Source organism: Argentina anserina, chromosome 2 (assembly GCF_933775445.1).
Source record: "Argentina anserina chromosome 2, drPotAnse1.1, whole genome shotgun sequence".
In the NCBI taxonomy this organism is placed as follows: Eukaryota; Viridiplantae; Streptophyta; class Magnoliopsida; order Rosales; family Rosaceae; genus Argentina; species Argentina anserina.
Genome location: NC_065873.1, coordinates 24,836,158 through 24,858,144, shown reverse-complemented (window position 1 = coordinate 24,858,144; position 21,987 = coordinate 24,836,158). Strand labels below are relative to the sequence as shown.

General features: G+C 39.8%; 5 protein-coding genes across 6 annotated transcripts; 4 read left to right on the top strand and 1 right to left on the bottom strand.

The window, feature by feature from the left end:
* Nucleotides 1-39: 39 nt before the first annotated feature.
* Nucleotides 40-4,142, top strand: LOC126782006 (cryptochrome DASH, chloroplastic/mitochondrial). Its single transcript, XM_050507150.1, has 13 exons — nt 40-561; nt 698-837; nt 944-1,141; nt 1,241-1,366; nt 1,483-1,557; nt 1,666-1,782; nt 1,884-1,930; nt 2,165-2,241; nt 2,470-2,545; nt 2,662-2,731; nt 2,861-2,984; nt 3,142-3,191; nt 3,491-4,142. The coding sequence occupies exons 1-13, from the start codon at nt 174-176 to the stop codon at nt 3,707-3,709; spliced, it is 1,707 nt and encodes a 568-aa protein (XP_050363107.1). The 5' UTR covers nt 40-173; the 3' UTR covers nt 3,710-4,142.
* A 1,536-nt stretch (nt 4,143-5,678) lies between these two features.
* LOC126785278 (uncharacterized protein At2g24330) lies at nt 5,679-9,018 on the top strand. Its single transcript, XM_050510914.1, has 6 exons — nt 5,679-5,852; nt 5,933-6,210; nt 6,397-6,541; nt 7,376-7,485; nt 7,880-8,303; nt 8,481-9,018. The coding sequence occupies exons 2-6, from the start codon at nt 5,947-5,949 to the stop codon at nt 8,834-8,836; spliced, it is 1,299 nt and encodes a 432-aa protein (XP_050366871.1). The 5' UTR covers nt 5,679-5,852; nt 5,933-5,946; the 3' UTR covers nt 8,837-9,018.
* Nucleotides 9,019-9,337: 319 nt separating this feature from the next.
* On the top strand, nt 9,338-17,243 carry LOC126785277 (ubiquitin carboxyl-terminal hydrolase 26). Of its 2 annotated transcripts, XM_050510912.1 has the most exons (16): nt 9,338-9,762; nt 9,993-10,094; nt 10,172-10,266; nt 10,363-10,959; nt 11,488-11,743; nt 11,970-12,703; nt 13,020-13,128; nt 13,787-13,965; nt 14,140-14,424; nt 14,494-14,701; nt 15,149-15,220; nt 15,512-15,742; nt 15,876-16,139; nt 16,286-16,427; nt 16,629-16,836; nt 16,975-17,243. In XM_050510912.1, the coding sequence occupies exons 3-15, from the start codon at nt 10,190-10,192 to the stop codon at nt 16,721-16,723; spliced, it is 3,249 nt and encodes a 1,082-aa protein (XP_050366869.1). In that variant the 5' UTR covers nt 9,338-9,762; nt 9,993-10,094; nt 10,172-10,189; the 3' UTR covers nt 16,724-16,836; nt 16,975-17,243. The 2 variants fall into 2 exon arrangements, with proteins under 2 accessions (XP_050366869.1, XP_050366870.1); XM_050510913.1 differs by lacking the exon at nt 9,993-10,094.
* A 131-nt stretch (nt 17,244-17,374) lies between these two features.
* LOC126785280 (guanine nucleotide-binding protein subunit gamma 2-like) lies at nt 17,375-18,255 on the bottom strand. Its single transcript, XM_050510917.1, has 4 exons — nt 17,942-18,255; nt 17,809-17,861; nt 17,672-17,716; nt 17,375-17,572 (listed from the first exon to the last, which is right to left on the bottom strand). The coding sequence occupies exons 1-4, from the start codon at nt 18,131-18,133 to the stop codon at nt 17,491-17,493; spliced, it is 372 nt and encodes a 123-aa protein (XP_050366874.1). The 5' UTR covers nt 18,134-18,255; the 3' UTR covers nt 17,375-17,490.
* A 192-nt stretch (nt 18,256-18,447) lies between these two features.
* Nucleotides 18,448-20,813, top strand: LOC126785279 (uncharacterized). Its single transcript, XM_050510916.1, has 4 exons — nt 18,448-18,923; nt 19,014-19,322; nt 19,778-19,970; nt 20,171-20,813. The coding sequence occupies exons 1-4, from the start codon at nt 18,585-18,587 to the stop codon at nt 20,596-20,598; spliced, it is 1,269 nt and encodes a 422-aa protein (XP_050366873.1). The 5' UTR covers nt 18,448-18,584; the 3' UTR covers nt 20,599-20,813.
* Nucleotides 20,814-21,987: the final 1,174 nt, after the last annotated feature.

Below are 21,987 nucleotides of genomic sequence, written 5' to 3'. Positions count from 1 at the left end.
CTCCAAATTTTACCTCCACAGAGCTGTAAGAAATAGAGTTACCACCTCCACTAACAGAAATAACTGTAATTTGCCTGCACGGCTAACAAACACCCACGTAGCGAACTCCACTCTCTGCCACGCGTCATCTTTTACAACTGCTCAAACTTCTTCTCTGCAACTAACTCCACGCCATGGCTCTTCTTCACTCTTCTTTCTCTCCAAACTCTCTCAAAAAGCTCATTCTCATCCCACACCCCAAACCCAGAAAGTTCCACCATTTCCTTACCATGAGCTCCAGCTCCAGACCCGAATCGGCTGCCTTGGTCCACAAGGTTGCGGCTCTCGACCCGGTCGAAATGGACCGTGTTCTAAACCAAACCTTCCAGAGGTACACATCCTCTTCTATCAAGAGAACCGGCAATGGTGTCGCCATTGTTTGGTTTCGAAATGATCTCAGAGTTCTCGACAATGAGACTCTCTATAAGGCTTGGCTTTCCTCTCAGCACGTTTTACCTGTCTATTGCGTCGATCCTAGGCTCTTTGGCTCTACCTATCACTTTGGTTTTCCCAAAACTGGAGGTTATTAATCTAATCGAAATCGTTACCTCTTTCGGTTTTGGTTGAAATTTGGTTGCAACATTTGATGTCATGACTTTTTTTGATGTGATGTAGATAATGTGAATTGAAAATGTTGTGCAATTTCTGTGTCTGGCAGCGTTGAGAGCGCAGTTTCTTGTGGAATCCTTGGCTGACTTGAAGAAGAATCTGTCGAAGCGGGGTCTGAACTTGCTCATACAACATGGGAAGCCTGAGGAGGTTCTGCCTTCTCTTGCGAAGACATATGGAGCTCACACAGTTGAGTGATTTCCTATACTGTTTTGATTTTGTAGAATAGTTTTGTTTTTGGTTTTTTGACTTATTAAAGTGGTAGAATGTTGGTATGTTAATCTAATTTGCTTAGGTATATGCCCAAAAAGAAACTTGCAGTGAGGAGCTGAGTGTTGAAAGATTGGTCAGCAAAGGTCTGAAGCAAGTGGTGTTACAGAGTCCTGTGAATAATCCCAAGTTACAGTTTATATGGGGCACCACTATGTACCACATAGATGACCTCCCGTTTGATGCCAGTAGTTTACCGGATGTCTATACTCAGTTTCGAAAGGCATGGAAAATTTGCCTATTTCATTGGACTCTAATTTCTTCAATATGAAGAGGTTTTCTTTGTGATTAATTGTGTTGTTTATGATGCCAAAACTTGCAGTCTGTTGAAGCGAAATGCACAGTTCGAGGCTGCATAAGAATGCCAGCATCTCTGGGGCCAGCACCAACCGTTGAGGACTGGGGATCTGTTCCTTCATTAGATCAGTTCGGACTTCAACATCAAAATGTAGGTGCTGTTATACGTTCAAAGGACATGTAGATCTAGTTTGTCAAGAACTTGGTGTTCTTTTCATATCTGACTTGAACAATTCATTCCTCTTGTTATCCTCAATCTTGATGCAGGTAAGTCTAGGAATGAATTTTATTGGGGGAGAAACTGCAGCATTGGGCAGATTATATGAGTATTTCTGGAAGAAGGCAAGAAAAAATTTCAAGTTATATCTACACGAGAAACCTTACATTCACTAATACTTAAAGCACAATAGTAATTTGGTCTTCTACTTAATCGCATGAACTGCATTGCAGGATCTGCTAAGTATGTATAAAAAGACCAGAAATGGGATGTTAGGAGCTGATTATTCGACTAAGTTTTCTCCCTGGCTTGCTTCAGGAAGCCTTTCTCCTCGTCTCATACATGAAGAGGTAGAGATTCGTGATTTATTTTCGCCTTTTCACTATATGATTACATGACTTTAAGAAGAGTAACACTAGCTTTTTCAAATTATTTCAATTGATTCCTTAAGGTAAAGAGGTATGAAAAAGAAAGGCAAGCAAATGATTCCACATACTGGTAACTTCTCTCTCTCTCTCTCTCTCTAGTTGCAATTTTCTCACTCTAGTCATTGATTCAATAATATTGACGGTAGGTAGAAATGTATTCATAATATCAAACTGTATATTTCTCTTTGAGTTCAACGGTGATATGGAATTGTAAATCCCATTTAACTTACTCAAAACCACTTTTTAAGCTGCTTATATACAACAGATTGTCTTTTCTGTGTTTAATATATGTTAAATGGTACAGGGTATTGTTCGAACTGATATGGAGGGATTACTTCAGGTTTCTATCTGTAAAATATGGGAATTCTCTTTTCCATTCAGGTAATGATAGACTTTAGTTTATATTTTTGACATTCAATCATGTAATAGGATCAAGAAGTCGGAAAAATAACCTAGTTCTGTAGTATGTTAAAGCGTACAGCTCATTGCTGATGAGCACAAGTGATCACTTGCTTTCACATATATTAGTTATACTTCACATTACTTGTGTTTATTGGTTCTCATGTCTGTCTTTCGTCCCTTTTCTTTTTCATCTGTACTTGGCTAAAGGTGGCCCCAGAAAGTTGGAGCATAGATGGAGCCAAGAGAAGACTTTATTTGAGTCCTGGAGAGATGGCCAGACAGGGTACATTGTTTTGCCCATGATTTAGATGTTTCATTAAATAGAAGAATCTTTATCTACTAGGCTGTTGTAATTACCCTTTTAATGACAATGATATACGGAGCTTGTTACAACTCTAGGTACCCACTCATAGATGCAAACATGAAAGAGCTGTCAACAACTGGATTCATGTCAAATCGGGGAAGACAGGTAATTCAAAGTAAAGTTGTCAATAAATATGGTAGGTTTGTGAATAATACATCACAACATCCTATTTCAGTCTCAATTTTGATCTCCTGCCAGTGTTGGATCAGTCTTGATAACTCATCTATTGTACAGATTGTATGTTCGTTTCTGGTTCGAGATATGGGTATTGACTGGCGCATGGGAGCTGAATGGTTTGAGACATGCCTTTTGGATTACGACCCTTGTTCCAATTATGGTAATTGGACCTATGGAGCAGGTGATTCTAAGTTCATTGTGTTTCATATACCAATATTCACAAGTGTTTCTCTTAAACCTGGCTGGATTAGTATTCCTGCACACCCTTTCTTGTAAACTGGACTTGGATGGTGATGAATTATAACACTAATCATCTTCCTTTGTATTATCCTGCTTAGGAGTTGGAAATGACCCCAGAGAAGATCGGTACTTTAGCATTCCGAAACAAGTAAGTACACTACTACATTGCTTCTTTTACTAACAACAAAGACTAAAGTTAGACTCAGCTTTAAATGTCATACATACTGAAGAGTTGCGTGAAATGTATGAGTCAATCTGGACTGTGGAGTGAAGAAAATATTGGTTTTCTTCCTTCAAATGGGGAAGAAATAGAATGCAGACAGAGGATTTGTATGGTTGTCGCCAGAAAAATGCATGAATCTAATTTGCTTGTGAGGTTTCAGATATTCAAGTCATTATGCTCCTTTGATTACCTTAGTAAACAGTAATACTCTTGTATCTTTTCAGGCGCAGAATTATGACCCAGAAGGCGAGTATGTAGCTTACTGGCTTCCACGGCTAAAATCACTTCCAAAAGAGAAAAGACACTTCCCTGGAATGGCATATATCAAGCAGGTTGTTCCTCTCAAGTTTGGAAATGCCGGAAAGTTCCAAAACCACGACAAGGCCCCAAATGCCAGAGGCAAAAACTTTGGAGGAAGACAAACAAAATGGACCAGGAAATGAATGTGTGAAACAGGAATGATACTGCATACTACCTTAACATTTTGTTCTGTTTCTCACTTCAAAGTAGGTTCACAAATGGAGACATGCAACCTCGTTACAAAATTTTAACATTGGATTGGTGTTACTCTGATTTGTGAGTTTGATTTAAATTTTTGTTCTTTTTCTGAAGAGCTCATGAAGAATTTTGGTTTGTAAACCAAAGAATCTCCTTCCATCACACCAAGGACTGTAGGGAGATATTTGATCACAAAAGTACACATGACTTTGTTAAAGGTTTTGTAGGCTTCCAAACCTACATACATGAGTTTAACATATAGATTTTCACCAACTCAACCATGGTTTACAATCAAACTTCACAATCTTTGTATACAATACATTAGTACATGTATTTCTTGTTCAAGACATGTTATTTCAATTCAAACTGAGAATATATGTGGTCATATTGAATCAATTGTGCACATCTAATGGAGATCTGATGCATCGTATTTATTTTTTCCAGCAAGAACCACAGGTAATAGCTGACATTCAGATGTGTCAAATGCAGTGAGATATGCTACCATGATGGTCAAGGAGATGGAGAAGAGTTGGTTGAAACTGGGCAGAGCATTCATTTAGTGTTTGGTAGGCAAAGCATTAACACTGTGTTACTGCACCTTCGTTAGATGAAAAGAATACAACAATGAGTGAACGGACAGCAACATGTCTGCTAGAATTGGGAGGAAATCCCAAGTATATGGCCTGCATTTGTTTTTTTTTTTTGGGGTACAAATATGCCCTGCATTTGTTGTAGTAAGTAACTTGGGTTTCCTTTCCCTACCACTAACTGATAAGAAAGCAATTTTAATCAATCATACATGCGAGTCAGTCCCAGGGTAGGTCCTCTTGAGAACACTTCAAAAATGGGGATCATTGGAACCATCCAAAATCTTGATGTAGTTCATCCATCACAATCGAAAAACATTCAAGGGCTTGAAAATGGTTTTGGTACATTTTGATCACACTTTTTCCTTCCTCGAAAGATAATTTAGACCTCATCAGAGTCAGAGCGATCCGAACTACATTAAAAAACTTTCATACTCACAAAATTAGGGTGATCAAAACTCGAATATAAGAATTTCGAATTCCACATTTTTTCTACCAACCCGACAAATTGTGACGGTTTACAATCAAAACAACATAATCTTTCCAACAGAATTTAGGGTTTCAGAAAAATGGAGAAAGGGGTAAAATCAAATGCCGGTTGAACTACATGACTGAGGGGCTAGGAAGTACGGACACGCGGACACGCGAACTCAATTTGGACACGGCCCGGACATGCAGACACGCACCAACTCATAATAAAAGTGAAAGTACTTATGGTGAGAATTGAACCTTGGTCATCCAAGGCACCCAACAACTCTTCAACCATTCCAATAGATTCAGTTTTTGTTATATTTATGCCCACTTTAATATATATGAGGAGAGAAACTCATGATAAAAATAAGAATGCTTGTGGTGGGATTCGAACCTTGGTCATCCAAATATCCAACAAATCCTCAACTATTCTAACAGATTCAATTTTTATTATATTTATGCACACTTTAATATATATACATCTAAATACTTTCAAATTTTTAAATAAATATATATATATATATTAAAATAATTTTAATTGACGTGTCCACCACGTATCCGTGTCTAAAAAATATATATATGCCGTGTCTACGTATCGAATCGTGTCCAATACGGACACTCGTGTCCGTGTCCGTGTCCGTGCTACATAGCTTGAGGGGGGTCAATAATAGCAGGTAATTGCCGCCAAATGTGAAATGATTGACCGTCGTGCCCTCCAAAGAGAGGGTTTTAGCGATGCCGGTCCCACCCCCTCCGCGTTGGCGCCCCTGGCTTAGGCGCGTGAAAACCAACTCACAAAGTTGCTAAAAAGGAAGGTAACAAAGAAATCGAGAAAAGTTTTTTTTTTCTCCCCCAACAATTTTTGAGACGAAGACCACCCTCCTCCTCCTTCTCTTCTCTTCTCTTCTTTCTCGACACTCTCACTCCACCGCAGATACTCTCTCTCCTCCTTCATCTTGATCGAGAATCGAAGCTCAACTTTGCGTCGCCCACACGCACTTCCTTCATCGATTCGAACCTTCTCGATCCAGTAAGCTTTCTCTATCTCCAACGACTTCTAGATCTGATTTCCGCTTCTCATTTTTCATTTAATTCGTTTTTGATTTGCAGAGGGAGATAAGCTAATGGCGGATGACAAAGACAAAGGCGCTGAAGGCGACAAGAACGACGCCGCTTCCGTCGCGACGCCTCCGGCGGTGCCGAAGAAGAAGCGGAGGGGATTCTTCGCCAGAATGTTTACCGGAATGTTTCGGCACGGTGACGATTTCGAGAAGCGGCTGCAGTATCTATCTAAGGAGGAGGTTACGGTGGTGAACAGAATCAACCGGAGGGCTCTCAACCGGAGAAACTTCACCAGAAACGTCGTCGCCTTCTCTATTTTCTTCGAGGTATTCCCAAATGTTGCTCTCTTCTGCTTAATTAGGCTTATGAAATATTAGTCTGTTGGATTAGGAATTCCGAAAATGCGCCATTGCTATTGTGAATTGGTTTATGTTAGTTGCTGTTGTGTTATTGTCAATTTTTTTTTGTTAATTGTTTGCTGATGATTGTGCTGTTGAATGTTTGGTACTCAGATAATTGCAATTGGTTATGCCATTGCCACCACGAGAACGACCGATTTGGATTGGAGGACCAGGACATTTCGAATTTTGCCCATGTTTCTTTTTCCTGCTTTGTCTGCCTTTACTTATACAACATTTATAAACTACACAAGGATGCGTAAGTGGCTTAAACTTTCCAATGTTTTTCTTTTTCATTACAAGTGTGTTTGTTATTACATTCATTGACAGTTCGGGTTAATGATCTTTTGAAAAATATCTAGGCATTTTAACCTAGTGAGTCTGACTTGGTGTTGTTTTTTTTTTTTTCAAGTTAGGTTTATCTTGATTGGATATTATCTCTGAGTTTAGCTTGCATTTGGAGCTAGAATGAATTATTAACTGAGTATTCTCTCATAGACGTTTCCACCTCAAATTGTTGTATTCATTTGTTAGATCACATTAGTTGAAAGTTAACCTCTTCTGTCAAATTGGTGAACTATGTAATTGACATGCTACTAGTAGCAGTTCATCAATCAATCAGATCCAAGTCCAGTATTGATTAAAATTTCCTGTGTTGTTGTTTGTCTTGACATTTTGTTTTTTGAATTCTTAAATTTGTCTGTTTTATGTGTATGCTTATTGGCTTTGGCATGCATATATCTCAGAGAGGGTGCTGAAGCATCAAAATAGGGTTTTTTTAGTAGTCTAAAGGCAAATATCTCAGAGTGGAAGCAGAAGCATCACAATAGAGCTATTAGGAGTCTAAGATCATATTGGTATGGTAATGGATCATCCGTCAAATGTTAGAATTTAAACGTAGTGCTACTTTATGAGTTGATCACATAATGTGTTCAGAATACTTTAAATGTTCGGTGTTTGAACCAGTTCTTATTAGTTTACTGCAAAAAGGCATACTGGTTGGCTTTCCATGAATCTTTCAAATATCTTGCTTTAGATTAGAGTAGACTACTTTGTTATTGTTGAGACCTAACATTTAATATCTTAATAATAGGGGATCGTAAGGATAATAAGACTCTGGAAAGGCTCCGGGCTGAGAAGCAAGCAAAAATTGACGAACTTAAAGAGAAGACAAACTATTACTCTACTCAACAGCTTATTCAGGTAATGATGAAGAGCTTTATACTGCTTATTATATGTCATTGCTTCTCATTATGGAAATTGTCTGGTGGTTTTTTTTTTTGGGTGAATTATTATAAGGTGAACCTTGGTGCATCATTTGCCCTTCATCTCATTCTTCTCATTTCGCTGGGGAAAAATTTCATGATCTAATGGAAGACAAATAGTAGAAATGATTTGTAAAAGCTTATATCCATGATCATAACCCATTGTTTATATTGTTGTGTGCTGAATGTGTTTATGCTCGAAGAGGTTTTTCTTGAACATGATTGTGATGCTCTTATGCTGTGTTTGCTCGAGTGGTGGTCTACATGAAGATGTTCCGTGTTATTAACCTCTAATTTCTTTCTTAGCGCTTACATGATGTTTTTTTATGCAGAAATATGATGCTGACCCTGCAGCCAAGGCAGCTGCTGCAACTGTCCTCGCATCTAAGCTGGGTGCCGATTCAGGCTTAAGATTCCATGTAGGAGATGAATCAAAAGCTAATGCCTCATCTGGGAGAAGCAGGGATGTTGAACTTGCCCATTCTGGTGAACTTCGAAATCGGAAAACAGGCCTCACCAGATCTACAAGTACAGGGAGTGCACAAATGCTTTATTCTGAGCAAGAGACTCCTCATACTGTTGGCTCTGAGAATCCCCAGACTGCTAAGCCTGGTCAGCTGGTAGTTGCTCATCAGAATCCTCAATCATATGCTACACAAGATGGAAATTGGATTGCTCGGCTTGCGGCATTACTTGTGGGTGAAGATCCCACACAATCATATGCCCTCATATGTGGCAATTGTCATATGCACAATGGTAAGTCATTTATATCCTAATCCTAGGACCACCTGTGTTTTTTGCCTTTTTGGGTATTTATGTGAAGGAAGTTATGGACAGTCTTTATAGGACTGGTACCCTGCAGGCTGATGCACTCACCTGGTTGTTCCATTTCATGGTTGAAGATTTTGATATGATATCCTTTTCTCTCTGCAGGGCTTGCTAAGAAGGAGGATTTCGCGTACATCACTTATTATTGCCCACACTGTCATGCTCTAAATAGGCCAAAACATTTGGAAGGGGCTGATCCTGGTTCTAGCACTCCTAATTCGGGACCTATGGTAGCAGAGAACAGGAGTGATGCATCAAACCAGGCCAGTGTTTCTTTGAATGACAGTATCGTCACAGGTACTAGCCCAGTCGGAGCAGGTACCAGTCTGGCTGGAGCAGGTAACAGCCCAGTTGGAGCAGGTACTAGTCCGGTTGGAGCAGGACCTGAAATTGATCAAATAGCTGAGATGCTTGTGTCGGCTGATACAGATACAATTAGTATAGAAGAAAAACACGAGTAGTGTAAAGATGTGCTCTTTTTGGATTAGGCCTTCTTTCCCCTTTGCTTGTAGGTATGGGGGCTTTGTTTTCTGCTGGATGGATTTATGGGCTTACCTTATATGCTTGGTGTGTACAAGAAATCGTTGAGATCTTAGCCAAGAGACCTTTGGAGCTTTATGATCATGGATTACATTGGTTGTAACTTTGTATGTACATCTTTTATCCCTTCATTTCATTTCTGAATTCCTCGGCTTGCTTGTTCGAGCTGATTCGGTTTAAACTTAGCCGGTAAATGGTATACTATTAACTTCCCGAATTCGGGAACTAGAACTTACTGCTGTAATGCAAGTATAACGAAAGGGATTTTGTTTCATTTATTCAGATGCTCTTACCTCGGATTGTTTACCTCATTTACCGGTATACTTTTATGGTAAGTTCTACGAAAACAGCCATGCTCGCTCGACACGTGGATATCTTCTTCTCCGAAGATCTGAAAGAAGCTGAGAAAAGAAGCGTAGACTTCCAGACTGGTTGAACTTACATTAAAAGTCGCCTGGGAATCTGACCTGGATCTGGTACATGGACAACTGTATGGACTGACTTACCAGTCTTGATCGTTACAAAGGTGACCCCTCACTGAAGCTCGTGTTTCCTCCCGAAAATTTAATTTCTCAAGGAAAGAAATAAATAAAGGGGGACCTTTCCTTTTCCAACCATATACTAATTTACATGCATAAAATTCATAAAAACCAACAAAGGCGAGCAAGTGTAACCCCAAATCGAAGCTCGACTCACTCCTCTCACGCTGACCTAAAATTAAAACCCCCAAAATTATATATTTCTTTTTTTTTATTCCGCTTCACACCAAAAACCAGAGGCTCTTCATCTTCTCCAGCTTCAGCTTCAACTTTCTTCTCCTTCTTCATCTTCGTCTTCTCCACACCAGGTACAGCTCTGCCCCCATTCTTCCCTTTGATTCATTTTCCCTTTTTGTTTACCTGAATTATATTCCGACTCTAATTTCGTTTATGCTTCTGCGATTAGCCTAATTTTGATCGCTCTGTATTTCTAGGGTTTTCTCTTCGTTTTTGATTCTTTTAGCTTCAGAAAGTTCGCCTGAACATTGTTCTTTGATTTTTCTTGTGTTGATTTCGTTTGATATGTATTCGTGACTAGCTATGAAAATGCACAATGGAACTGTTTGCATCTGAAATGAGAGTTTGAACTTCAATTGTGTTGAGCTAGAGCACTGCAAATTGTGCTTTTCAATCAAGCTTTGTGAGTTTTTGTATCTCTATCTGCATATTGGTTTAGTATCTGTAGGAGTTGAAGGTCTGAGTTCATGTCAATTTCAGGATTGGTTGGTTGTTAAGATGAGCCGGCCGAGTACTCGGAGTAAAAATAAGCGAAATAAGCAAGGGGATGATGGTGACACATCTGATACATTGAGGTTGGAGCATTATTTGCTATGCCAAAATGTTTTGTATGTGTTGGTATTGTGCATCTTTCTGATATGTTTGGGTTGGCATTGTGGTTTTCGTTGTAGGAAAATACACGCGACGGGTGAAATAACCGATGAGGATATAAGAACACTGTATAAAATTTCAAAGCCGGTTTGTCAGAGTTGTCGTGTGAATACTAAGGACAACCCGAACTGCTTTTGTGGTCTGATTCCACCTTCTACAGGCACTCGGAAAGCTGGCCTGTGGCAGAAGCCAGCTGAGTTCTTGCAAAACCTTGGCCCCGACCCTTCTCAGGATCTTCGTGCTTCCGATGACTGTCCTGCAGGCCTCACAAATCTAGGGGCAACTTGCTATGTCAACAGCATACTTCAATGCTTGTACATGAACAAGCCCTTCCGAGAAGGCATTTTCTTGGTTGAACCTGAAGTCTTGGAACAGCAACCAGTGTTGAATCAACTTTCACGGCTGTTTGCACAATTACATCTCAGTAAAATGGCTTTCATAGACTCATCCCCATTTGTCAAAACTCTGGAGTTGGATAATGGAGTTCAACAGGACAGTCATGAATTTCTGACGTTATTGTTGTCTTTGTTGGAACGTTGTCTAAGCCACTCTAAAGTTTTGAAGGCAAAATCCATTGTTCAAGATCTTTTTCGTGGAAGTGTGTCACATGTTACGAGGTAAGATTGAAAAGTTCATAATATTTTGTATTAATTTTGGCGTTATTGTGAATATTATTTCTGGTTTTAATTGGCTAAAGTGGTAAAAGTGCTGGTGGCTGTGCGTTTGGTCTTTTTTTGTTTGTGCTAGCACTTTGTTTTATAATAGATTATTTTCCCTGAATTATTATGTTTCTCTGAAAAGAATTTGTTGAAGGGTTCTATTGTTCAGAATGTTTTATATGAATTTTTGAGATTCCGCTTCTCTTGTCATTCATTGGATATAATGTTGTAAATCTTTCTCATGAACCTTTTTTATTAAGATGTGAGGAGTGGCCATTTTAATTTTTTTTGTAGATCTTAGTTGCGCTTTGTTTCATTTGGATATTATTTAGTACTTATTCTGACAACAAAATTTTGATCACTTGCTTCTGATAGAATCAATTCAGCAGCTATGCCTTCATTAACCTCAGATTGCTACTCCTTTGTTGTGTTCTTCTTCTTTATGTTTACCGTCATACTTATTTTAATTCACTCATATATGTATAGGTGCGCAAGATGTGGAAAAGACTCGGAGGCTTCTTCAAAGATGGAAGACTTTTATGAATTGGAGTTGAATGTGAAGGGTTTGAAAAGTTTGGATGAAAGTTTAGATGATTATCTTAGTGTTGAAAAGCTTCAGGGAGACAATCAGTATTTCTGTGAGTCGTGTAAAACAAGGGTCGATGCTACTCGAAGCATCAAGTTGCGCACATTGCCTACTTTTCTGAATTTTCAGCTGAAGCGATATGTTTTCCTTCCGAAGGTTGTGTGTGTGTGTGATGTGCATTTGCATGTTCTAGCTAGAATTATCAATTTTCAACACTTAAGAATGATCATATATGTGTCTGTCAACGAGCACAGGAAACCTGTATAAGCATATCCTTTAATACACATTTTGCACTTATACAGAGGTTGAAATTGCAGTGTTGTTGACTTGTAGCACATGTACTTTTTTAATATTCTGTTTCCCTATTGATTTGTGTCAGTAGACGACAACAAGGAAGAAGATTACATCTCCATTCATTTTTCCTGGAGTACTTGATATGAGGCAGCGGCTATCTGAGCCTTCTCAAATTGAATCAATTTATGATTTGTCGGCTGTGCTAATACACAAGGGAACTGCAGTTAACAGTGGCCACTATGTAGCACATATCAAGGATGAGAAGACCGGGAAGTGGTGGGAATTTGACGATGAGCATGTCACATACTTAGGTACTCACCCGTTTGGCGAAGAGACTTCTGGTTCCAATAGCAGGCCTGAAAAACCTGAACCAGTTAATCCATCTTGCTCAGGACAAAATGGTGTTTCCAATGGTGATAACATGGAAATTGATTACCAACAACCTACTACATCTAGTAGTGACATGGGGAAATTTACATCAAGTGATGCGTATATGCTGATGTATACTCTCAGGCCCTCCCAGAAAGATGACAGCAAAGCTCATGCTGAATGCATTTCCAACAACAGGAAGATAGATGCTGATAGTGTTTCTGGTTCTCTTCCTTATAATATCTGTGAAGAGATTAAAAGCAGTAATGCATTATATCTTGATTCTTGCCAACAATACACACTTAAGAGAGATGAAGAGATGAATCATCTCAAAGAACGGAAACAGGAAGTGCGTTCAATTTTGTCTGAAGCTCCCGTTCGGTCACTTGAGGAACCTTTCTTCTGGGTTTCGACAGATTGGCTTCGTCAATGGGCTGACAGCATTACTCCACCGTAAGAACATGTTTAATGTCTTTGATTTATGATTTGGAAATCTCTTCTTTCTAAAATTTGTCTTCACAGCTTACTGTTTGAAGCAACCCTTTCTAAAAGATATTCTAATCGGAAAATAGGATTTTTGGAAAAAATAAAATAAAATTCTGTCACTAGGTACCAGCTAAAACAGCATTGTGAACCCTTTCTCTCTTTTTCATATGTATAATTCAGTTAATAACTAGATTTCCGTTGCAGCAAAATGTCAAGCTCTGTGTTTTGCATTTCTATGTTGTTTTCCTTTTCCGCTTTTGACTTGCACTAAATTTGCATGCAGTATTCTTGACAATACCACCATCCAGTGTGTGCATGGAAAAGTTCCAGCATCAAAGGTTGGCTGCATGAAGCGGTTGTCTGCTGAAGCTTGGACAAAATTGTTCTCTAAGGTTGTTGGCTAGTTGCTTGAGTGAACTGGTCTATTACTGTGCAAATTTTTTGTTTTTGTTTACGAGCTAACCCAGTTTATATTATCTCATAATGCCTTAATGATCTCTCTCTCTCTCTCTCTATATATATATATATATATATTTATATATATATATATATATATTTATATATATATATATATATATATATATATTTATATATATACTCATATATACAGGGCTTCTCGGCTATGGACGTCCGCACCGTGCGGATTCGGCGATTCCGGCCACCGGCAACGCGCAACGACGGGGCCGACCAGCACAGCCACACTCCCCTCCTCCCGGCACTCTTGTCTGTGCCGGCCGGAGCTGCAGCGCCGCCGTGGGGAGGCCGGAATCTCGAAATTTCAAGTTTTTGGGCCCGTGTGGAGATTTCGAGATTCCGGCCGGCACAAACAGGAGCGCTGGGAGGAGGGGAGTGAGGCTGTGTTGGTCGGCGCCGTCGTTGCGCGTCGCCGGTGGCCGGAATCGCCGAATCGGCACCGTACGGACGGTGCGGACGTCCCCAGCTGAGAATTTATCTTCATATATATATATATATATATATATTCGTGTGTATATAAATCTGTTAAACATCTGTTGTTACTGATTGGTTTTCTTGTTATGCTGACAATTTCAGTACAAAGGGGGCCCAACTCTGACCAATGATGACGCCTGCACGACTTGCCTTACTGATGGGGCTCGAGATGTGGTCTCCGCTGACAGCTATAGGGATAGGAGAATATTAATGAAGCAAGTTGCTGAGGATGCCATTGCAGGGAGGTGCTCAGATGGAACATACTATGTTTCTAGATCATGGTATAACTGGAAACATTGTTGGGTTTTGTCCTTCACACTTTGACTTATGTTAGAGAGTAGAGATCTATAATATTGTTATTAGCTTTTCCTGTAGTACATATCCTTGTGCACAAAATCTGCTTCTAAGACTTTCTTTTGTAAGCGATTGTCGTCATTGTTATTCTTTTTTTGTAGGTTGCAGCAGTGGCTTAAAAGAAAAATCCTTGATGCTCCATCTGAAGCTGATGCAGGACCATCAGTTTCAATCAGGTGTCCTCATGGGCAGCTTTTGCCAGAACAAGCCAGTGGCGCTAAGAGAGTGCTTGTTCCTGAGATACTCTGGCTCTTTCTTTATGAAGATGCTTTAACAGTTAAACCTGCCGAGGACCTGGGGTGTTTAACTTTTCCATCAGACTCTCTACAGTGTTCTGAGTGCAGTGATGAACTATCTGAAGTTGCATGCATGGAGGATTCTTTAAGGTAACTTGAGCTGTTACTCATACTTTAAATGTTTATATGTAATTGCTCTTACCATTTTGTATGTTGCAGATTGGTGAGGGAAAAACAGCGTCAAACTCATGATAAATTAGCTGCCGGGAAAAGTATTCCACTTTCTCTGCATTGCAAGTATAACTTGATACCTTATACTTGGCTTGCAAGATGGAGAACCTATGTTAACGCTAACGGAAGGAATCTTTCTTCAGTAGAGAAACCAGAAACCTTAGATGGCATCATGGATTCGGTTAAGTGTGAAAAGGTAACCTGCAACTTTACGGGGCAATATTTTGTTCAACAATAGTCTGGTACCACTAGAGTTTAATTGGTGATTTGTGATGTTTTGACTTCGTTCATCAGCTTTTGATTCTGAAGTATATGTAACCAAAAGCCAATGGGGACTTTTGAGGAACCTCGTCATTATATATAAATTATACATATATATATACATTTTTTATTTATTTTTTAACTGGCAATGGTTAAAACCTTCATTTCAACCCTGGAAGTTTCTGTGCTATGTGGAGAGCCTCTCCACCTGGACAAAACCCCTGCATATTCTAAATTTTTACTACTCTTCAGCTTCTATTTCTGGAGGAAAATTTTCATATTGGGATATTTGAAATCTATTGTCCTTTTAATTTAATCTGCCTTTTTTTTCTTTGTCTTTACTTATGCAGTTATTAAATAACCCATTTATGCCTACTTTCAGCACGCACGACTTCAAGAAAGGCCTGTTGATCTGGTCTGTAAACGCGGTTTAATTTCGCAGAAGACTACCCCTGTAAGTACATGACTACATGCCTTTGAGTTGTGGGTGTGTGTTTGGTCGGGCAGGAGATGTCTTGGTAATATTATTAGTTGTTATCCTATGTCTTATCTATCTTGAGAATGCCAAGTTTGTTGACCATAATTTTAGGGAGATTGATGGGAGAGGAGATGAGATCTTCTGACTTTATTACTCAAGTACATGTGATCTTTTAGCTTTCCTTGGCTTTAATGATCAAAGTTTCAAGCTTGTAATTATTAATATGCTATTTTCAATTCTTGCTTATCGTATTGTCTTTGAATCCAGGTGGATGGGTTAATATTCATTACTGAGAGTGATTGGAAATCCTTCTGTGAGGAATGGGGTGGTATTGAGGAGAAAGGTGTATCTGCTGAAATCAAGTTGAGTAATACTGAAAGAAATCACGTGGCAGGGTCCTGTGATGATATGCAAATCTGTGAGGAGGACCTCGGTACTTTAAATCTTCTGAATAGTGAAGTTGATTCTAGATCTCTTGTGATCAGGACTTGCCCTGAGGTACAGGAACCTTTTCTTGTTATTGTTTTATCATCATGCATGTAGAGGAAGTAGATGTTATACTATGATACTAGTTTTTTTTATATTCTGCTTCTTTACTATATTTTGAAAAGTTGTTTTCTGTTTTTGTTAGATTTGCGAGGATTGCATTGGAGAGAAAGAAAGCAGGGAGCTGATGCGAAAGCTGGAGTACTGCAATGAGGATATATACGTATACTTGGTGCATGGAAAGGAAGCTCCAAAATATATTCTACAAGCATCTGAGACTAGTTTTGATCCGGATCGTAGAGTTTCCAAGCGCTCTCGAAAGACAAACACTGGAGATCAAATAAGTTTGAAAGTCTCTGGTTCTACCTCGATATACCAGTTAAAGATGATGATATGGGAATCTTTTGGGGTATGTTTCTAATGTTCCCATGATATACCAATTAGAAATGCATTCTCTTGTCTTGTCTCAGTGCAATTTCCTCCTGTATATGAATATGTTCCTTTATAATTTGTAATGTTACAGTTGGCATATAATTACTCGTTTACTATGTGCAGGTTGTTAAGGAAAACCAGATACTTCACAAAGGTACCCATACAATTGACAGTGAATGTGCTACCCTAGCAGATTTGAACATATTCCCTGGGGATAAGCTTTGGGTGACTGATTCGGAGATCCATGAGAACCGGGATATTGCTGGTAACTTAAAAATAGTTTGCTTTTACATACGAAAGATGTGGCATTAGGTGCTATAGATTGTTTATTCTGATTCCATTTTCTGCTCTGTCTAGATTGTTTGATGTGAAGGCTTTGCTATTCACCAAATGATCAATCTACTTGTAATGCATCATTGTCTTTCAAATTTAGTTGCTAAAATGCAGTTTGACGATGTTTCCACAGATGAGCTTTCTGACCAGAAAATGGATGTTCAACACAGTGAAGAGGGTTTCCGAGGGACACTTTTGACGGCAAATATTTCATCCCAAGTTGTTTAAGAGGCATGTTTTAGCTAGTTAAATGTCAGAATAGGGGATTTTGTAAATTTGACTGAGGGGAGGTCTTGAATTTTTAATCTTCAGACGGCATGTTGGAAGACCTGCATTTTTAGGTTAGTTATCAATCTAATTGTGTTACTGTTGTGAAACTTGTATCTCTTATTTTCATTTTATTCGTCTTCTTAAACTTCTCTCCTTTGATTCATTCTGCACATCTTTGCTTGTTGACTATTGTTTCATTTCTTTTGCAGAAGCAGTTCTTGAACCTAGTATTGGTGAGCTGCCTGCACCTAGGAAGGCTGGTTCAATGTGTAAAGTAGATTGTCCTAGCCCTCCCCCTCCTCCCCAGTGAAAGGAATTCAAGACATTGCCGTTGTTGGCTCATGTATCTTCTGGTCTGAGTGTTGTTCTATCTAGTACTGGTCATTTGTCTGTTCATAAGATGTTAGCGTGCCTTTTTTCCGAATGTACATGTTGTGAAAAAATGTTTTCTGAGTGCGAAGTAATTACTCATGCGGTTAGTCAGTATATCAGCATTGCACTGGTGAGCCTTTTGAGTGTTAATAAATTAACTCATGCATTGCACTGGTTTTAATCACTTGCAGCAACTGAATAATCTATCAGCATCATTTTTTTTTTCGCAAAAGATGCTCAGTTTTTACATATTCCTGTTCTGTATTCCAATACATTCTTCCTGATTTGTTATTCGAAACTTTGATGATCAAGGTAGTGCAAAATGTACCAAAAAGAATACAACATGTTTGGTCTTAGATCCAGCGATTGTTACTTCTGGTGTTGTGTGCTCCTCTGAACCACCTATCCCATCCCACTTCAGGTGCTCCTTTACTCCTGCCATTTCACACCATTCATCCTCATCCATCAGCTCAACCCAGTCAAAGAGACAACAGAACTAAACATAACAAAGAAAAAGGAAACTAGGGTGATTACCATGGAAGCAGAGGATCAGAAATCGATTCGATGCTTGCTACGAATCTGCTTATATCAGTAGATTGACGAATCAGGGCATTTCAAGACAAGAATGATGCATCATGAAATCTTGGACTAGAAGCAAGAATATTGCTTACTCTTTGCAGACAATGGATGATTCGCTAACTGTTTCGAGTTCGTTAAGCTCTTCCTGCATCACAATATATCCAAGGTAAATTCCTGGATTCTCTAGGAGAAAACAATGATATGGGCAGTGATTGAGGATTGGACCTGAATAATGTTGATTTGAGTATGGAGATGGGAAATAGCAGCAGCCATTCTATGCTTGCCTACGAAAGTCGGACATGGCGGCCCTGCTGGCACTGCCGCTGCTGCTGCATCTTCTCTCCTTTCTCCTCCTCCTGATCTTCCCGGAGAAGATGGCGATGAAGATGCTATGTTTTCTTCTTGCTGCTTATCCATGGATGGATGAGAACCAAGCTCTGGTTCAGAGGTATAACCTAGATTTATAATAGACTAGTGCCAAGGGGGTGGAGAAAGAGAGAGTGGACCAAGTTTGGTTTTGATGATTAAAGCAGTGTGGAACATGGAACAATACACAAATAATGAAAGCAATGAGAGCGACGGAGTTAATAATAGGAAGCCAATAGTCATAGATTATACGTTATCTTGTTTCATACTCGATTGCTCTTGAGTCTTGAAATTTGATAAACAAGTAATGTTTGGTAGTATAGGACCAAACCGACCAATAGCTATTTAAAGATTCAAGAGAGGGCAGGCCTTTCCCAAAGAGTAAGCAGGCCCAATAGGCCCAAATAGTTCTTCATCATTATCCAAGTATTTCCTGAACTGAAGAACAATGGCACCCAAATCATGAGAGGTCTAGGGTTTTAGAGCTTCAGGGATTACAAAAATGGCGGCAACTGCTTCCCTATCAACTCCAGCTTCAAGAATCTTCTCTTTCTCTTCCCTATCCCTATCCCTCCGCCTCCGAACCCTCTCAACCGCCGCACGCGCCGCCGCCACCATTAGTAAGAAGAAGCAAAAGGAGCACAGGCAGAGAGTGGCGACCAAAGAGAAGAGACGAACCCGCTCCGATCGAGAGTTCGAGTTGGAGAGCATCAAGCGTTATGGCGACACCGCTTTCCACGTTCCCGTCCTCCTCGGCGAAGTCCTCGACGTTTTTCCCGCTTCCAAACCCCTCCGGCGATTCGTCGACTGCACCCTCGGCGCTGCCGGCCACTCCTCCGCCGTCAGTAATTAACTTTTAACTTTTTGTTGTTCTATATTTTTTTGTTATTAATCTACGGATTATTGATAATGGCTGTTGATTTATGAGCAGATAATTGAAGCGCATCCTGAAATGGAAGTGTATGTGGGACTTGATGTTGATCCCGTGGCGCTGGAGAAGGCTCGAGCTCGGATTAGTGCTGTGCTGGACGACACGAATTCGACCTTGAAAGCTTATACATTTTTGGAGAATTTCAGGTGCATCAAGTCTTTGCTTGCTGACGTGGATGAGACATTGCTCGACACTGGAATTGATGGCATTGTGATGGATTTGGGGATGTCGTCGATGCAGGTGAATGATCCTCAGAGAGGGTTCAGTGTGCTTGCTAATGGCCCTCTTGACATGCGCATGGATCCTCAGGTAAAGAGTTGGACTTGTCTTAGCTGGTTGAGTGCTGTGATTTGAATTGTGATACCTCTAGGAATGCGTTGTTTTATATTGTGTGCGAGTGATACTGCTGGGTAGGATTGGAAGCAGAATGAGTTTCAGTAAGGGAATATGGCATAAGTTTAATGGAATGTTGTACTAATCTCCTTTGATAATGCTGGGGGTTTGAAAATATCTGAAGACCCATCTCTGTCCCTTTAATATGCGCAAATTTCCCGACCTTTGGAGCATTTCTTCATTGCTGCTGACACTTGTCTTTTTGCTTTTGATGATCTTTCTCTCTGCTAACCTTATTGTGGAACACTGATTTGCTGGATTATAGTTTCTACATTGAATGAAAATCTCTGGTCAGAATGCTTATATTTTATTGGCTGCATTAGAGTTTTGAATGTTTGTCTCATTTAATTGATTGAATAGGGCTATGACAGGCCAGTTTGAAAGCAGAAGACATTTTAAACTCTTGGCCAGAAACTGAGGTGGGGCGCATCCTGCGAGAGTACGGGGAAGAAAGCAATTGGTACTCTCTTCAAAACAAAATAGTTAAAGCACGATTACAAGGTGGATTGCATTCCACTGGTGAACTAGTAGATCTTATAAAGTCTGCAACCCCTTTAAGTCGAGGTAGTAATCCTTCTCATTCACTATGTGCAGTTTTATCCTGTTGTCACTCACATTCATTATGTGCCGCAGATTGTGGTTCTTAACAATGTGCCCCTTTTGTAGTCCAACACTCTACCCTTTCATACATCTCACTGAATAGATATCAATTTTTTGGAATATTGTGTTATATTATTATACTAAAAATAAATTTACTGCAACAGAAGGGAGGCAAGGTTGGATAAAGACAGCAACAAGGGTATTCCAAGCTCTGAGGATAGCAGTAAATGATGAGTTAAAGACACTGGAGGATTCTTTATATGCATGCTTTGACTGTCTTGCTCCTGGTGGTAGGCTTGCAGTCATCTCTTTCCACAGTTTGGAGGACAGAATTGTGAAACAAACATTTCTTGACATCATCAACATCAACGGTGGAGATCAGGATGCTTACATGATTGAAGAAGAAGCACGAAAGAAAGATTTGAGTAAAACTAGAATAGACATTGATGCAGACGAAGCATGGATCAGACAAATGATACAAGGCTTCAGAGGAACAATTCTCACAAAGCGACCAATTACGCCATCTGAAGAGGAAGAGAAACTGAACACTCGGTCTAGGAGTGCCAAGCTTAGGGTGATACAGAAACTTTAATTGAATTCAAAAGCCTAGACGGCTAGACTCGGTGATATCTGTAGCGCAATATTCTTCTGGTCTTTTATCCCATCTTTGCAACACTCTGTATTATTACCCCATTATTTACTCATATTATAGCTAATTATTAGTCAATTCTCACACTTCTTCACGAGACACCTTCGTGGTTTAGAGTAATTGTTTGAGCCATGACATTGGCTCAGTTGAAGTTGAGCTAAGATATACTCTGTTGTATAGATCAATATATAACATTGGCTCAGTGACATTGTTTCTTGTCACTTAACATCCTGATTCTTTTGGCCCTGCACCTACTCAGTGGGAAAACACCCCTTTTAGGTTGATCTCCGACTGTCTGGATGTCACAGGAATGAATGTTGGTTCATTGTGCGAACAAGATGAATCGTTCTTAGTCGTATAGAGGTAACCACTCTCTTAGGATCGATAAGAAAGGCAATGCAGCTGGTTATGCACAAAAACTGCAGCAGCTAGCTAGATGGAGCATTAGGCTGTCGACAAGTAGGACAAACATGATTGATCCGGAGCCACCGGACGATGCAATCTCGATGATAATAGTGTGAGCAGCGCAACTGAGTAATGCTGCTGCTATCTTTATTTTGTGCAAACATTTCCCTACAAATAGCACACTCTAACACATCAGGTGGACTCACCGCCTCCAAAGCCTGAATGAATGACTCAGTTGCCGGAATCAGCTTGTTTCTGTAGTATGATCGGCCTTGCAACTCCATGTATCATTCCACCGGACTTCTAATTATTGAATTCAGTGTTTGAACCTCGATAGTTTTATCGGGGACGGCTTGTGCTAGAAGAAAACTCAATATCTGCTCAACAATACACGGTTGCTCATCTTCGGAAACACCCACATAGTTGTAAATGTACCTGCCCAATTTGTCCCGTAACTTGTTGGCTTCCCGGGGAGACTGATCTATGACCCTTTTATACCTCGCAACTCTCTCCATCGTCGTCGTTGCATCTCCACTTTTCTCCCTCGAGTAAGAGTTTTCACGCGTAGAAAAATTGCTTCTTGAGTATCGTAATATCCCCGTAATTAACCCGCCTAGCCCAGTATTTATCTATTTATATTCGTAACTCTCAGTTTATAGTACAATTTTATTTCAGGATATCACTATTTCTATTCTTGAAAAGGATTTAAAACAAGAAGGTCTCTAACGACCATCAATCAGTTTCAAGCTTTAGGAATAAGTTCAAGTACACTGGGCACGGAAACATTTGAAATCACCATCAGGAATCGATTTCCTCTTCTGCACGCAGTCTTCTGTTTCATTCCTTCATGCTCTCCGGCACTTTTAATACCCTTCCATGAGACACAGTTGAGCTATGTTCTCGGTGCATAAACGTACACCACAGTCT